The sequence below is a fragment of the Denticeps clupeoides genome, chromosome 1, assembly GCF_900700375.1.
Source record: "Denticeps clupeoides chromosome 1, fDenClu1.1, whole genome shotgun sequence".
Lineage (NCBI taxonomy): Eukaryota > Metazoa > Chordata > Actinopteri > Clupeiformes > Denticipitidae > Denticeps > Denticeps clupeoides.
The window spans coordinates 40,540,322-40,558,017 of NC_041707.1; the positions used below are offsets into that span (position 1 = coordinate 40,540,322).

Genomic DNA, 17,696 nt, shown 5'->3' on the forward strand with positions numbered 1-17,696 from the left:
TATCTATGTTAATAAAGAAAAAAATCTTCAAAGAGTTTGTATGACCCCAATCATTTCATAATGGAAAGAGAGTATATCGAGGTCCAGACTCCGCTCAGCCTGGAAGTCTGCCTCCAGAACCTAAACCACTTGAGGGTAAATATATACACTTTCCATAATGAAATGATTGGGGTCTTTACAAACTCTTTGAATTTTTTTACCTTATAAATAAGGAAAGATTGTAATAAAGACAATTATCTATTTTAACAAAGAACTATCTATGTTAATAAAGAAAAAATATTCAAAGAGTTTTTATGCCCCCAATCATTTCATAATGGAAAGAGAGTATATCTAGATCCAGACTCAGCCCAGCCTGGACGTCTTCCTCTAGAACCTAAACCACTTGAGGGTAAATATATACACTTTCCATAATAAAATGATTGGGGTCTTACAAACTCTTTGAATTTTTTTATCTTATAAATAAAGAAAATGGTAATAAAGAAAATTATCTATTTTAACAAAGAACTATATATGTAAATAAAGAAAAAGATCTTCAAACAGTTTGTATGACCCCAATCCATCTCAATATATAGAGAGAGCATAGGAAGTATTTTACTCTCAAGTGGATTTCAATTCAAATTCAAATTTTATTTGTCACATACACAGTCATACACGGTATGATGTGCAGTGAAATGCTTTCTGCGACTGCTACAGACCACAGTATTGCAAATGTTGCAAGTAAACAGTGAACCAATATGCAAATATTGCAAACATAACCAAATATTACACTTTTACATCTTTAACATAAAATATGTGTAACTGGTAGGGTGAAGGTGTGCAAATGAGTTACAGTTTTTACAATGTTTAAAGAAAGAAGAAAGAGCCATAAAGAAAGAGCATTAAGGTAAAAAGCGCAGAGTCATTTTGTGCAAAGTGGTTTTGTGCAAAAGAGTCCGGAGTGATTGGGGGTGAAAGTGCATGAGTTCTATGTACTCTTGATGTTGAGAGCTTGGACAGCCTGCGGGAAGAAGCTCCTCCTCATTCTCTCTGTGTTGGACTTCAGGGAGCGAAAGCGCTTCCCTGATCGCAGCAGAGAGAAGAGTCCATTGTTGGGGTGGGTGAGGTCCTTCACTATCTTCCTGGCCCTGGTGCAGCACCATTTGCTGTAGATAGATTGAAGGTCAGGGAGCTTGGTAGGGATGATTCGTTCGGCTGATCGAACCACCCTCTGTAGGGCTCGCCTGTCCTTCATGGTGCTGTTCCCGAACCAGGTTGAGATATTTCCCGTCAGGATGCTCTCTATGGTGCAGGAGTAGAAGTTCCTGAGCACCTTGGATGGCAGTCTGAAGTCTCTCAGGCGTCTGAGGTGGTAGAGACGCTTCTGGGCCTTTTTCACCACGGTGTTGATGTGACAGGACCATGACAGGTCCTGCGTGATGTAAACACCGAGGTAATGGAGGCTGTCCACTCTCTCCACTGGGCTCCTGTTGATGACAGGGGTCTGGTAGGTCCTCTCCTGCTTTGTACTGAAGTCCACTATTAATTCCTTTGTCTTGCTGACGTTCAGGTGGAGATTGTTCCTCTGGGATTTGGATCTAGATCCAGACTAACCCATCTAAACCACTTGGGAGTAAATATATTCTCTCTTCGTATTGAAATTATTGGGGTCATACAAACTCTTTGTACTAACAAAAAAATGAAGAAAAAAATCTTCAAACAGTTTGTATGACCCCAATCATTTCATAATAAAGAAAATTATCTATTTTCACAAAGAATTATCTATGTTAATAAACACACATATTGCACATAAGAGAAGTTGAGATGGTGTACTGGATGTGTGTGTTTGTTTGTGTGGTCAGCTGTTGTAGAGCCTGACAGCGGTGGGTGATGCAGCCTGCCACTGAAGGAGCTGTTCAGTCCTGTCAGGGTCTCCTGCATGGGGTGGGAGATGTTGTCCACCATTCTCCTGTCACTCACCACCTCCACTGGGTCCAGAAGGCATCCTAGAACAGAGGTGGCACTCTGGATCAGCCTGTTCAGCCTCTTCCTGTCCCCAGCAGAGATGCTACCTGCCCAGCAGGCCACACCATAAAAGATGGCTGGGGCCATCATAGAGCCATAAAAGGTCTTCAAGAGTGGACCCTTGTTGCCATGTGATTGGAGAATTACATCTTTATTAGGGAATTCATAACTCTGCGAATTTGCATCGGCTAACGAAGTTCAATCAACAACAGTGGCCGGAAAAATAAACACAAATAAAAATCCCGCTTGTTGCCATGTGATTAGAGAATTACACCTTTATCACTAAAAGCTATTATTTGAGATTATGGCATTGTTGAGGTGTTCAGAGAGAGAAACAGTTTCACATAAATTTTAATTATGATCCTAAGCATGTTGATCATACTGAACATGAATTTAAAATGTAAACAATGAATTTTAACAGTGCAATTTCCAATCCCTGATCAGTTCTTATCAAATTGTTCACCGTGGGACATGGTTTATGATGTTCAATGTAATACCGGTAATCTAAAATGTCACAAATCCTGGTTAACAGTTTGGTTTGTGGGTTCATCTATTGTGCCAGCCATATCTACATGCCACATTGTAAGTGATACAGTAATTAGTCAATGTTCATTTTATACCTTGTCGGACTGGATCTGGATTTAGAAATGCCTCGGTTTCTACGGTCCCGGGCTTTTTAGGATATGTAGATCCTTTTTATTTAAATTAAAGCACATAGATTCTATTCCTCCCTATGCAGTAAAATTCAGATAAAAGAGACTTACGGTCACAGGTCCACATCCGAGAAAAGGTATCACGTCGGGATGAATAGAGTGTGTAGAAAAAACTATTTCTTCCTCCACACAAAGCACTGTATTCAACCACTCCAATTTGATGTTACCTGGCAGAAAGAGGCATGGCACAGTAGAGGTTAAAAATGAACAGTTTCTAATTTATTAACACCGGTAAATAATTATTGTAGTTACATGTGAATATTGAATGTAAAAAGGTACCAAGGTTACAGAGAAAATAAAATGAGAAGAAAGAGGGAGAAGAGAAAGAGAGGGGGAGAGAAAGGCTCAGAAGCCTTCCGGCTTCCGATGGAAAAGCCCCTGAACAAGAAAGCTCAAAGGTCCTTTTTCCACATGTGAGCAGACTTTTATACCCTTGGCCTACAGGAAGTTGTCACTGGCCTACAGGAAGTTGTCACTGACCAATCAGAACCTGTTGTTTCTGATGTCACGCCCCCGGTGCCTCCCATTTGGGGAAGACAAAGGGGCTGGGCGGTCCTGACGGCTGATACTTCACACGTAACCGTCAGACAAAAGACATGTAAAACAGAGGTGTCGAATCTTCACGCACAACAATCGACACAGGAATGTCACACTTCCCCCTGCAGACATCTGTTATGCAAGGCAAAAGCAGGCTCCCGTGATGGCCATTCTTACAGTTCCCTCCTGACCTGGATGTCAGGATCCGGTCCGAAATGGGGGTTACTCCGGTCCAGGATCCGGACCGGAGTTTCATTGTTGTCCTGTGAAATGTTCCCTAATCGTTTTCACCTGTGTCAAATGTATAAAGCTGCCCTGTTTGTTTCTGTCCACTGTCAGGTCTTTAACGTTATGTTCCGTGTTCACCAGTGTCTACGTCTCGGGTGTCTCCCCTGTCCTGTGATTCACTAATTAAACCCCAGTTTCGTGATGTCAGGTGAAAGCGTCCTCCATTCCTCGTCACTCTTCGTCCTCCTCTCCGTGCACCCGCCGCGTCATGCCCGCATGGACGTGACACAGGATGGTTGAGAGAGACAGGCTGGAGCTGTGTGCTGGATTCGTGCTGGATGTTATTTTTGGGGGTGGGGAGCACTGAGCAAGGCTGTCGATGTCCTCCCTGTGGTCATCACAAAGCACCTCCCACACAGTACACTCAAAATAGTCCTTAAGAGCCTTCTCGCTCTCCTCAGACCATCTCTGTACTGTAAAAAAAAAAAAAATAGATTTACATTAGTCATTTACATATAAAAAATTCATCAAAAATTCATCATTTATCTGAGCGACTTACAATCAGTAGTTACAGGGACAGTCCCCCCCCTGGAGCAACTTAGGGTTAAGTGTCTTGCTCAGGGACACAATGGCAGTAGGATTTGAACCTGGGTCTTCTTGTTCATAGGCGAGTGTTTTACCCACTAGGCTACTACCACCCTACAAATGTCACATGTAGCACCAGATTACGTTGTTTCATTTCGCTATGTACCGTCTAACACGTATATATCAGAAATGACAATAAAGCTCAATTTCAACTTCCGACCTCACTAATGAATACCGACACCATACATACTGTTTTTAGTATTTATTTGGAAACTGCTGAGGTGGGGAAGCCTGTGGAGGCTGAGGCCCTGTTTATTGGGTTTACATGACAAGAGATGGGAGCGCAGAATTTTCTATTTGTCCACTCTTTGTTGGACTGTTTTGTCTAGTTAATACAGGTGTGTTTGGCGTACCGGGACGGGGAAACTGGAGATTAGTGTGACAGTTCTGTGTGACAGGGATTGTTCCCCCGTTTTTTCTGATGGGCGTTTAATGTTTTATCACTACTATCTTTTGATTCCTTTGGTGTTTCTGTCTCGTGCCTGACGTTATGGTTATCACTACGGTTTTGCATGGCTTCCTTTGCTGTTCCTGTCTCGTGCCTGAGGTTATGCTTATCAGGACTTTTCTGCATAGCTTCTCCTTTGCCGTTTCTGTCTCATGGCCGATGTTAGGCTTCTCAGGACCACTCTGCATAGCTTCCTTTGCCGTTGATGTCTCAGGGCCGACGTTGTGTTTATCAAGACAGCTCTGCATAGCTTCCTTTGCCGTTACTGTCTTGTGCATGACGTTTTGGTTCTCGGGACGGCTCTGCATAGCTTCCTTTGCCATTGCTGTCTCATGGCCAATGTTACACTTCTCAGGACGGCTCTGCATAGCTTCCTTTGCTGTTGAAGTCTCAGGGCAGACGTTGTGTTTATCAGGACGGCTCTGCATAGCTTCCTTTGCCGTTACTGTCTTGTGCATGACGTTTTGGTTCTCGGGACGGCTCTGCATGACATCCTTCGCCGTCTTATGACCGACGTTAAGATTATTAGGATTGCTCTGTATACATCTGCATACGCCCAGACGTCTTCTCAGTTTACTTTGGCCAGACTGCTCGTTGAGAGTGAAACTGTGATTCAGCAGTTCCTGTGCAGTAGGCCTCCTTGCTGGGTCCTCAGTCAATGCAGCTCTCACAAAACTCTTAAAATCTTCAGAGAAGATCTTTTTTGTGTTGGTTATCCAACTCTGATAGACTTTATCTGATTCATATGTGACAAGGGGCATGCGCTCTGCTAGATCAAGTACAGAGATGCCCAGGGACCAAATGTCACATCTTTCATCATAGCTGCCACGTTCCTCAGCCATCGAAACCTCAGGAGCCCTGGTATATTCTGTTCCCACAACGTCATCTGGTTTGTTCGCCATCTTCTCGACCATACCAAAATCACAAATCTTGACTTCCCCAGCGTCAGTGAGCAAGATGTTTTCTAATTTGAAGTCCCTGTGCATATACCCCCTCACATGCATGTTATGTAGACCTTGTAGACATTCTTTGGTTACATATGCAATCTCCTGTTCAGTGAGGGGTCCTGTGTTGTACCACAGATCCCACAAACTGCCACCACCACAAAGCTCCATGAAAACGTAAAGTAGTTTGTCCCAGTAGTAGATCTCTATAAGGTTTGCAATGTTGTTGTGGTTGACGTTCTGCATGAATTCGAATTCCTTATCGTCATAGATTCGATCCATATTTATGACCTTAACTGCAGCCATATGACAATTGTGTCGATTTATGGCATTATAAACTTTCCCATATCCTCCATATCCAATCATCTGCAGTTTTATGTAATGCAAAAAAGGGTTTTCTAATTTAATGCCATTCACTTCTCTCCCAGTACCAACCTGAATTCCTTGCTTCAGTATTTCAAAGAATTCGTCAGACGACATTTCTCGTGTGTTCATTGCAAATACAAATTTCCACTTAAATAGACAAATTGTTTGTTAAGGAACTGCAGGATTTAGGATATTCATTTCAATTCATGTTAAAGAAACCTCTTCTTTAATGAGGATATGACCTTTTGACGGGTTTGTGTTCAGAATGAAGAAACATTTGGCTCCTCCCATTTTGAAAATGTTGGTAGTTTCTCTTCTTCAAGAAGAAAAACTTCTTCAAGACATAGAACACTTTCAAGTGATTCCTTACACTATGGAACAAACAAACCTCAAACTGGTCATCCCTGACTTGGCCCCTTCCGCTATTCTGGAAATGACAAAAAGCTGTTTGTGACATTATAATGCAAGAAGAGGGTGTACAAGCGATGAAGAGAAGTGGAAACAAAAATACATTCTGTGAAACATTTTAATTTGAATTTGAAATAATTTATCTAATAATTTATCACACGTTTTGTATGCTAATTTTTTTTTTTTGTCTAAAATATGGTTTTATGTATTGAAAGAATGCAGAATGAAGTGTCTCTACATGAAAGAAGGAAAGTCCAGTTGCCACGACTCAACTTTCAGACAAATTGACCTGGATGACTAAGAATCTTCATAGACATAGTTTCTGGTTGTTTTAATAAAAGATACATATATTAATTTTATGCACAGAATACATTTTTACTTTCTTTTCTAATTCCAACACAGAAATATTGGGGGAATAATGTCGGTCAGCCTCGCTTTTTTAGAAGTGTGCACTAGAGACATGTATTACAGTTCTCTGACTAAGGAGGATCTGGCCAATCTAGAGTCCTCCTTACTCATCACCAGTGTCAAATATCATATTATATTATTTTGCTATAATATTTTCATATTGTATTTTATCATTACATTTTCTCATGGTTTACTTACAGTTTTAGACACCTGAACACTCAGGGACTTTCCACTCTGGACTGACACACACACACACACACTACCTCTGTTATATTGTATAATTATATATCTGTATTATCTATTAATGCACTGTTCCATTTTGCACAGCAGTATTTGCACTATTTTGCACATTTATTATCCATTTCACCTGTTTAGCGCAGTCTGTCTCATTGTTATCTACATGTTTTTTTGTTAAATGTTATTCTTTTGTGTCCCGTTTGCATTTTATGTGGATCAGATTTTCTGTTTCGCACACGTGCACTTTATGTCAGTACGTAACTTTGTCTAATCGTTCAAATGTCACATGTAGCACCAGGATCCGGAGAAACGTTGTTTCGTTTCAGTATGTACCGTCTAAAGTATATAGCTGAAATGACAATAAAGCTCAACTTCAACTTCCGACCTCACTAATGAAAACGCTCGACAGCACCATACCGACACCATACACACTGTCGATAGTTTCTCTTTTGAAATTGTAAACCAGACATAAAAATGGTGGTCGGGTCAAAGGACCGTGATGGTAAGCCATGCAGTTGGACTGTTTTCATGAAGAAAGTGAATGCAGTTGAGGCTCGGTTATTTGTGGCAGCATCCAAGCACAAGATCTGCAGTTAAACCCCATGCCACATTTTACATCCGCTGCAGATGAACACTTTATGATTGAGTTTCTGTTTTGTGTAGCACAGAGATTAGAGTATTTAAATCAATATAACTTGGCATTTAATTTGATGCGAGTTCATATTCAAAACCATCATATTCATCATTTCAAATTACAAACAAACATACTCATTAGAGAATAGAAAACTTTACATTAAGCTTTATCTGTATTGTGCATGAATTCTAAAGGCCAGCACTTATGAATTTGGGACTATAAAAACTATGTCAGAAACTCCAAATAATCCAAATTGAGTGGTTGCTGGTTTATTGCATATAAAGTGAAGTGATTGTCACAGCAGCATAGCACACGGTGCACACAGTGAAATGTGTCCTCTGCATTTAACCCATCACCCTTAGTGAGCAGTGGGCGCCCGGGGGAGCAGTGTGTGGGGACGGGCCCCTCACGAGTTAGTGAGTTTATTTTTTTTAGAGGGGGGGGGTTTCTGGCAGAGGAGGAAGAGGTGAACGTGGAGGAACTGAGACGCAGCCCGCTGTTTTAGCAGGCGTCTGGAGACTGAAAGACTTGTTGCGGGACCGGTAGGGGGTATCTGTTCCTTAGGAGCTGGAGGACGGCGAGCGGGGCCGGAAGTTGACGAGAGGCGGCTTCTGGATGTTCTGCGCACTCTTAACCAGGGTTGGTTTGTTCTGCGGAGGCGGGGAAGCGTGCGGAGCCTGAGGCCCTGTTTATTGCGTTTACAGGACGAGAGATGGAAGAGCAGACCATCATAGGGAGCTGATTTGTCCACTCTTTGTTGGACTGTTTTGTCTAGTTAATACAGGTGTGTGTGGCGTACCGGGACGGGGAGATTAGAACAGCTCTGTGGGATGGGGGTCGTTCCCCTGTTTTTTCTGATGGCCGTTTGAAGTTTTGTCACTACTTGAGTTCCTTTGCGGGTTCTCAGAACGGTTCTGCATAACTTGTCCTTTGCCGTTATTGTCTCGTGCATGACGTTATGTTTCTCATGTCTGCTCTGCATGACGTCCTTAGCCTTTTCTGTTCTTCTTCTGCAGTAGGCCTCCTTGCTGGGTCCACAATCAATGCAGCTCTCACAAAACTCTTAAAATCCTCAGACCAGTTGTTTTTTGTGTTTGTTATCCAAATCTGATATATTGTATCTGATTCAAATGTCAAATGGGACATGGACTCTGCTAGATAAAGTAAAGAGATGCCCAGGGACCAAATGTCACATCTTTCATCATAGCTGCCACGTTCCTCAGCCATTGAAACCTCAGGAGCCCTGATCATTACTGTTCCTACAACTTCATGTGTTTTGTTCTCCATCTTCTCGACCAGACCAAAATCACAAATCTTGACTTCCCCAGCATCGGTGAGCAAGATATTTTTTAATTTGATGTCCCTGTGCATATACCCCCTCAAATGCATGTTATGTAGACCTTGTAGACATTCTGTGGTTACATATGCGATCTCCTGTTCAGTGAGGGGTCCTGTCTTGTAACACAAACCAAACAAACTGCCACCACCACAAATCTCCATGAACACGTAAAGTTGTTTGTCCCAGTAGTAGATCTCTATAAGGTTTGTAACGTTATGGTGGTTTACATTCTGCATGAATTCTAATTCATTATCGTCATACATTTGATCCATCTTTATGACCTTAACTGCTGCTATCTGACCATTGTGTTGATTTATGGCCTTATAAACTTGCCCATAACCCCCTTCTCCAATCAGCTGCAATTTTCTGTAATGCAAAAAAGGGTTTTCTAGTTTAATGCCATTCACTTCTCTCTGAGTACCGACCTAAATTGCTTGTTTCAGTATGTTCAACAATATGTCAGACAACCTTTCTCGTGTGTTCATTGCAAATATAAATTTCCACTTAAATAGAACGTTTTGTTTAAAGAACTGCTGGATTTAGGATATTCATTTCAATATGTGTTAAAGAAACCCCTTCTTTAATGAGGATATGACCTTTTGACGGGTTTGTGTTCAGAATGAATTTTGAAACGGTTGGTAGTTTCTCTTCTTCAAGAATTTGAATTTGAAACAATGAAAGCTCAAACATTGCATTGCATTTGAGATTTTTCAGACTATTTTGTTCTGCAGCATGGCTGATGGTATTGTATGTTTGAGAATTTTAGACTCATATTATGCATCCTCGTTCTTCTTGAGACATGGAAAATGTATTCTGCTTCCTTGAGCAACAACTTGACACCACAACAGAGTTTAAATTGCGTGTGGACAGAGAAGACCTTCCAGACAGAGGCGTTCTGCAGTGGAAGAGAAGAAAAGCTGCATCTGCTTCCTGTCAGTCAGTCTCAAGGTGGTCTACATAGGAGAGGCAGGTATTGATACTGGAGCACTCAGGAAAGAGTTTTTGATGGTAAATCTAATTATTTATCACTTATGTTGTATGACAAACAATGTATTGTATTGCTTTTTTTGTCTAAGTTATGGTTGTACGCATTGAAAAATGATTTTAATATAGTTTCTGGTTGGTTTCATACAAGATACATATATTACAGAATACATTTTTGCTTTCTTTTCTACCTCCAACACAGAAATATTGGTGAAATAATGGAGATCAGCCTCCCTGACTAAGGAGGATCTGGCCAAACTAGAGTCCTCCTTACTTATCACCAGGGTGACATTTGTGTTTAGCAGTGTTATATATCATATTATATTATTGTATTACAACATTTTCATATTAAATTTTCATATTATATTTTCTCATGGTTTACTTACAGTTTTAGACACCTGCTTTGCTCAGTGGCACATCAGTGGTACCTTGGTATATCGGGATTCGAACCGGCAACCTTCTGATTACGGGGGCGCTTCGGGGGCCCTTAACCGCTAGGCCACCACTGCCCCAGTGTATATTTCAGTGCATATTTTACATTCCCGCGAAAATACACTTATACGTTTGAATTTCAAACCATGTGAGCTCTGTGTTGTCAAGTTACCAGGCTGCAAGTTTCTAGCTGTTCTCTGATTGGACAACGCAATTATCACGAGAGCAGCCAGCGATGCGAAGTTGCAACGAGTGGAGCTGGATCTACATGAAGACACAGAGAGTCACGTCTATTTTTCCTGTGAATTTGAAGTAAAGTACCGATGGTTGTGTGGAGAATATAAGCTTCACTCTTTAATCGTCAGTTAGTGCTAACGCGTCTCACCGGGCCTGTCTAATTAGACTAAAACCTTCCAGTTTGTTTTTTAGTTAACTCCATATTTTGAAGTAGTGGTTTTTATTGCATTTTGGCAGAGGTTACAAACTTTAATAATATGGCATAATAATAGACAGGTTGTTAGTCTGACAAATATGATAACCTGCCGTTTTTGCAGCAAACCAATAGAGAGTTCGAAGATTTGTATTTTACTTTGTAGAGTTCATAGACACAAACCTCATTGTTTTTTCAAATGTGTTGCCGCTGACTGCAAGCGGACATTTTGTACTTATGCAGCTTTTAAAGCTCATTTCTATTGTGTACATAACACACCTACACCTCCTGCTATTGCTGCAGCAGTTGTTACAGAATTCAAATGTGCAATTTCACTGTGTACGCGCCAATTCGCTGTGTACGCGTTAGTGAGGTAGTCCAGGATCCATGTGGCAAGATAATGGTCCACTCCTGTGTACTCCAGCTTGTCCCTCAGGATTGTGGGTAGAAAGGTGTTGAAAGCACTGGAGAAATCAAAGAACATGATTCTCACAGTGCTCCTTGCAGGTAGATCGGTCTCTACGATGTAGGAGGTGGATGATGGCATCATCCACTCCAATGCCAGGCTGAGTAAGCAAACTGAAGCGGGACCAGTGATGAGCTCATCATAGGCCCAAGCTGCGCCTGGATCAGCTGCTCCAGGATCTTCATCAGGTGGGATGTCAGAACCACCAGCCTTGGGATGTGGAGTCTTTGGCACTGGTACCACACAGGATGTGGGACTCTCCCTAGCTTCAGGCTCATGTTATATATGTGCTCCAACACCCCACACAGATGATCTGCGCAAGACCTGACAAGCCTTGGGCTGATTCCATCTGGGCCCGCTGCCTTCCTGGCTTTCATCCTCCTCAGTTCTCTACTAACCTGCATGGTTGAGAGAGACAGGCTGGAGCCGTGTGCTGGATGGGTGCTGGATGGCATTGTTGGGGTGGCTGAGGTCCTTCACTATCTTCCTGGTCCTGGTCCAGCATCACGTTTGGATGGTAGGCAAACTGTAGTAGGTCCAGTGTGTCCGGTAATGAGGAAATGATGAAGTCTCTGACCAGCCTTTCAAAGATCTTCATCACTACTGAGGTGAGGGCTACAGGGCGGTAGTCATTGAGGTAGGCAGGGTTGTTTTGGGACTGGAACAATGATGGAGTCCTTGAAGCATGTGGGGATCACCGACTGAGATAGAGAGAGGTTGAATATCTCTGATACACAGGTGCTAGCTGGTCTGAGCAGGCTCTGAGGATTCTAACCTGAGATAACGTCTTTCCTGGTGTTCACTCTCCTGAAGGCTCTCCTCACGTCATGCTCTGTAATGATGAACGCGTTCTCTGTGTTGGCAGTGTCCTCCTGTCTGCAGCTGTTGGAGCCGCTAGCTGTAGCATTGCTAATGTCTTTATCTGCAGCCTTGAAGCGAGCATAGAACGTATTTAGCTCGTCTGCCAGAGACACGTCCGCGTTCGTCGTACCGGATGTTGGTGCTTTATAGTCCGTTATTGTCCTTAGTCCCCGCCACAGGCTCCTAGAGTCACTCTGTTCGTGTTGTGACTCCAGTTTCTTCCTGTAGCGCTGCTTCGTCACGACAGGTGCCATCTTGGACTAAAGTATTGGACTAAGGCACTAAGCTATACACCAAGGTATTTGACAAATGCAGGAGACTGCAGGTGTCCCTTTCTATGGTGATTTTGAGGTGGCCACATCCTGCACCAGATTCTGTTTCTGTTCCAGAAAGGGGATTGAGCTGGCCCTGATTTCACACTGGACCAAATGGTGAAGATTTTGGCACACCACCTACCTGTTCAGACAATGAGTTTGTGGCGAGTCAGAAACTCCAAACAATCAAAATGGAGTTGTTGCTGGTTTATTGCAAATAAAGTGAATTGTCACAGCACACGGTGCACACTGTGAAATTTGTCCTCTGCATTAACCCATTACCCTTAGTGAGCAGTGGGCAGCCATGACAGGCGCCCGGGTAGCAGCGTGTGGGGACAGGCACCTCAGTGGCACAAGAGTGGGGGATTCTGGCAGAGGAGAAAGAGGGAACATGGAGGAATTGAGACACAGCCCGCTGTGGTAGCAGGCGTCTGGAGACTGAAAGACTTGTTGCGGGACCGGGAGGGGGGTCTCTGTTCCTCTCGCCTCTCTGTTCCTTAGATGCGAGCAGGGCCGGAAGTTGACGAGAGGCACTCTAACCAGAGTTGAGGGAAGTGCCCGTGCACTACAGGGGGACATTCTGCTGAGGCGGGGAAGCGTGCGGAGCTTGAGGCCCTGTTTATTGCGTTTACAGGACGAGAGATGGGAGCGCAGAGGCATCACAGGGAGCTGATGGTGTAGTCCGCCAGAGAAAGCGAGAATTTTCTATTTCTCCAATCTTTGTTGAACTGTTTTGTCTAGTTAATACAGGTGTGTGTGGCGTACCGAGACAGGGAAGCTGGAGAATAGAACAGTTCTGTGGGACGAGGGTTGTTCACCTTTTTTTTCTGATGGGCGTTTGAAGTTTTGTTACTACTGTGTTTGAGTTCCTTTGAGGTTTCTGTCTCGAGCCTGACGTTATGTTTATTAGGACGTCTGTGCATAGCCTCCTTCGCCGTTTCTGTCTCGTGCAAGACTTTATGGTTCTCAGAACTGCTCTGCATAGCTTCTTCACTGTTTCTGTCTTATGGCCGACGTTAAGCTTCTTAGGATTGTTCCTCATTCTGCACAGACGTCTTCTCAGTCTACCTTGGCCAGACTGCACGCTGAGAATGAAACTGTGATTCAGCAGTTCTTCTGCAGTAGGCCTCCTTGCTGGGTCCACAGTTAATGCAGCTCTCACAAAACTCTTAAAATCTTCAGACCAGTTGTTTTTTGTGTTAGTTATCCAGCTCTGATAGATTTTATCTGATTCATATGTCAAAAGAGACATGCACTCCGCTAGATCAAGTACAGAGATGCCCAGGGACCAAATGTCACATCTTTCATCATAGCTGCCACGTTCCTCAGCCACTGAAACCTCAGGAGCCCTGATCATTATTGTTCCTGTAACTTCATGTGTTTTGCTCTCCATCTTCTCGACCAGACCAAAATCACAAATCTTGACTTTCCCAGCCTCGGTGAGCAAGATATTTTCTAATTTGAAGTCCCTGTGCATATACCCCCTCACATGCATGTAATGTAGACCTTGTAGACATTCTTTGGTTACATATGCGATCTCCTGTTCAGTGAGGGGTCCTCCTGTCTTGTAACACAAACCCCACAAACTGCCACCACCACAAATCTCCATGAACACGTAAAGTTGTTTGTCCCAGTAGTAGACCTCTATAAGGTTAGTAATGTTATGGTGGTTGACATTCTGCATGAATTCTAATTCATTATCGTCATACATTTGATCCATATTCATGACCTTAACTGCAGACATCTGACCATTTTGTCGATTTATGGCCTTATAAACTTTCCCATAACCCCCTTCTCCAATCATCTGCAGTTCTCTGTAATCCTAAAAAGGGTTTTCTAGTTTAATGCCATTCACTTTTCTCTCAGTACCGACCTAAACTGCTTGTTCCAGTATTTCCAACAATTCGTCAGACAACATTTCTAATGTGTTAATTGCAAATATAAATTTCCACTTAAATATACAAAGTGTTTTTTAAAGAACTGCAGGATTTAGGATATTCATTTCAATACATGTTCAAGAATCCTGTCTTTAATGATGACATGACAAGAATCCTGTCTTTAATGATGATAAGCCCATTGAGACATACTGTATGTGATTTTGGGCTATATAATAAATAAATGTTGTTGTTGTTGAAAACCCACTTGTTTAAAACGTATTTCAAACAAGTCTAACACTAACACACGCACATGCACACACACTCACAAAAAACAAAAAAGAATTTGTCCAGCACTTAACATTTCCCCAGCATGTTCTATTATTGAAAAGTTCGGCCTTATTGTAACTCAAAATCTATAGAAACCGAATGAGAACTGCTGGTGTCTTCCAATTGCAAGTCGCTTTGGATAAAAGCGTCTGCCAAGGAAAGTAAAGACCGCTGGGAGAACGTTGAGAATGTTCTCAGAATTTTATTTCTCCAGTGCCTTCAACAACATCCTTCCAACAATCATGAGGGACAAGCTGGAGCACACAGGAGCAAATCACCTCACAACACAGAACCTGGGATGACAAGGAATACAGAGAACTGATCAGGGATTTTGTGGACTTGTGCCAGAAGAACTACACTGGAAAGACCAAGGAGCGTGTGGTAGACACAAACATCCAGGGTATGGACATTGATGCTGTGGAGGGCTACAGTTACCTTGGTGTTCATCTGAACAATAAACTGGATTGGACTTAAAACTCTGATGCCCTCTACAGGACAAGGGCAAAGCAGACTGTATGTGCTGCGAAGGCTCAGGTCTTGGAAAGTGGGCCTACTCTTCAAGACCTTTTATGATTCTGTGGTGGCCTCAGCCATCTTTTAGGTGTGGTCTGCTGTGGAGGTAGCATCTGTGCTGGGGACAGAAAGATAAAGTGACGAAGTGATAAAGTGAAGTGACACCTTGGCAGATTTGGATTCGAACCGGAAACCTTCTGATTACGGGGCTTCCTTAACCGCTAGGCCACCACTGCCCCTTAAATATGAAGCGCTTCACGTATTTGCATGTCATCTTTCGCAGGGGCCATGCTAATCTTCTCTGTATCGATCCAGTTTTAGTATGTGTAGCCGTAGCAAGCACCTGAAAAGTACCAAGAGGCTGAACAGGCTGACCCGTTGGTGGTGAGTGACAGGAGAATTGTGGCTAAACTATCATCCTTGCTGAATAAAAACATTTACATTTCACTGTCAACTGGACTCGCCCTTCCATTCCAGACGGCTTTCTCAAGTCTCACTGACTCGTCGGAGAAGCTTGTTTAGTCAGTCTTGAGAAAGCCCTCTGGAATGGAAGGGCGAAACGTTGTAAAATATCCATAACAAGTACAGTGTCCAGTAAAACAACCTTTTTTTTTATATCTGATTAGGTTCCTTTGCCGTTTCCGTCTCATAGATGACATTATGACACTCAGGACGCCTCTGCTGAGCTTCCTTTGCCATTTCTGTGTCATGGCTGACTGTTACGTCCCCGGTCTAGGGTCAGGGACATAACAAATGGGACATATGAGTATAACTCCAAAACGACGCAACAACACTTAATGCTAATCTTTTATTACAAACAAAGACATTTAAACAACAACACAAACACAAAACAGGTCTGGGCAGTCTAAGTCTTATCTTCTCGTCCTAATCCTTCACTTCACCAACAACCTTCTTCTCTCACATCAACAGTCTATCTTCACCAACAACGTCCTCTCTTCACCAAACATTCTTTCTCCTCTTTTCACCAACTTTTCTTTCTCTTCCCCAACATCCTCTTTTTCCAAAGCAGCTGCCATTTTGAATCCTCTTCCTGATTACCGCCCACCAATCATGGCAGAAAGTGGGAGGAGTCCAATCATGGGCTGATGAGAAGCCACCCTGCAACATTACAGAGAGAGAAAGAGAGAGACACACACACAAACACAACAGAAAACACCCATAGTCTGCCACGGGACGTCACACTGACATCATGTTTCTCAGGACTGATCTGCTTAGCTATGGCCTCTGTTTCTATGGTCTCTGTTTCTATGGTCTCATTGCTGACATTATGCTGCTCACAAAACCTCTGCAGAATTTGCAGTCTTTTCAATATAGATTGGCCAGACTGCACGCTGAGAATGAAACTGTGATTCAGCAGTTCTTCTGCAGTAGGCCTCCTTGATGGGTTCTCAGTCAATGCAGCTCTCACAAAACTCTTAAAATCCTCAGACCAGATGTTTTTTGTGTTTGTTATCCAACTCTGATAGACTTTATCTGATTCATATGTCACAAGGGACATGCACTCTGCTAGATCAAGTACAGAGATGCCCAGGGACCAAATGTCACATCTTTCATCATAGCTGCCACGTTCCTCAGCCACTGAAACCTCAGGAGCCCTGATCATTATTGTTCCTGTAACTTCATGTGTTTTGTTCTCCATCTTCTCGACCAGACCAAAATCACAAATCTTGACTTTTCCAGCCTCGGTGAGCAAGATATTTTCTATTTTGATGTCCCTGTGCATATAACCCTTCCCATGCATGTAATGTAGACCTTGTAGACATTCTTTGGTTACATATGCGATCTCCTGTTCAGTGAGGGGTCCTCCTGTCTTGTAACACAAACCCCACAAACTGCCACCACCACAAATCTCCATGAACACGTAAAGTTGTTTGTCCCAGTAGTAGACCTCTATAAGGTTAGTAATGTTATGGTGGTTGACATTCTGCATGAATTCTAATTCATTATCGTCATACATTTGATCCATATTCATGACTTTAAGTGCAGACATCTGACCATTTTGTCGATTTATGGCCTTATAAACTTTCCCATAACCCCCTTCTCCAATCATCTGCAGTTCTCTGTAATCCTAAAAAGGGTTTTCTAGTTTAATGCCATTCACTTTTCTCTCAGTACCGACCTAAACTGCTTGTTCCAGTATTTCCAACAATTCGTCAGACAACATTTCTAATGTGTTAATTGCAAATATAAATTTCCACTTAAATATACAAAGTGTTTTTTAAAGAACTGCAGGATTTAGGATATTCATTTCAATACATGTTCAAGAATCCTGTCTTTAATGATGACATGACAAGAATCCTGTCTTTAATGATGATAAGCCCATTGAGACATACTGTATGTGATTTTGGGCTATATAATAAATAAATGTTGTTGTTGTTGAAAACCCACTTGTTTAAAACGTATTTCAAACAAGTCTAACACTAACACACGCACATGCACACACACTCACAAAAAACAAAAAAGAATTTGTCCAGCACTTAACATTTCCCCAGCATGTTCTATTATTGAAAAGTTCGGCCTTATTGTAACTCAAAATCTATAGAAACCGAATGAGAACTGCTGG

At 42.5% G+C, this 17,696-nt stretch overlaps 1 protein-coding gene and 1 non-coding gene across 2 annotated transcripts; both read right to left on the reverse strand.

Moving 5' to 3' along the window:
- Nucleotides 1-8,129: 8,129 nt before the first annotated feature.
- LOC114788094 (mitogen-activated protein kinase kinase kinase kinase 2-like) lies at nt 8,130-9,180 on the reverse strand. The gene is made up of 2 exons (XM_028976314.1): nt 8,745-9,180; nt 8,130-8,254 (listed from the first exon to the last, which is right to left on the reverse strand). Exons 1-2 carry the CDS (start codon nt 9,178-9,180, stop codon nt 8,130-8,132), a joined length of 561 nt encoding a protein of 186 aa, XP_028832147.1.
- A 6,171-nt stretch (nt 9,181-15,351) lies between these two features.
- Nucleotides 15,352-15,455, reverse strand: LOC114802893 (U6 spliceosomal RNA). Its single transcript, XR_003751813.1, has one exon. It is a non-coding gene; the product is annotated as a U6 spliceosomal RNA (small nuclear RNA).
- Nucleotides 15,456-17,696: the final 2,241 nt, after the last annotated feature.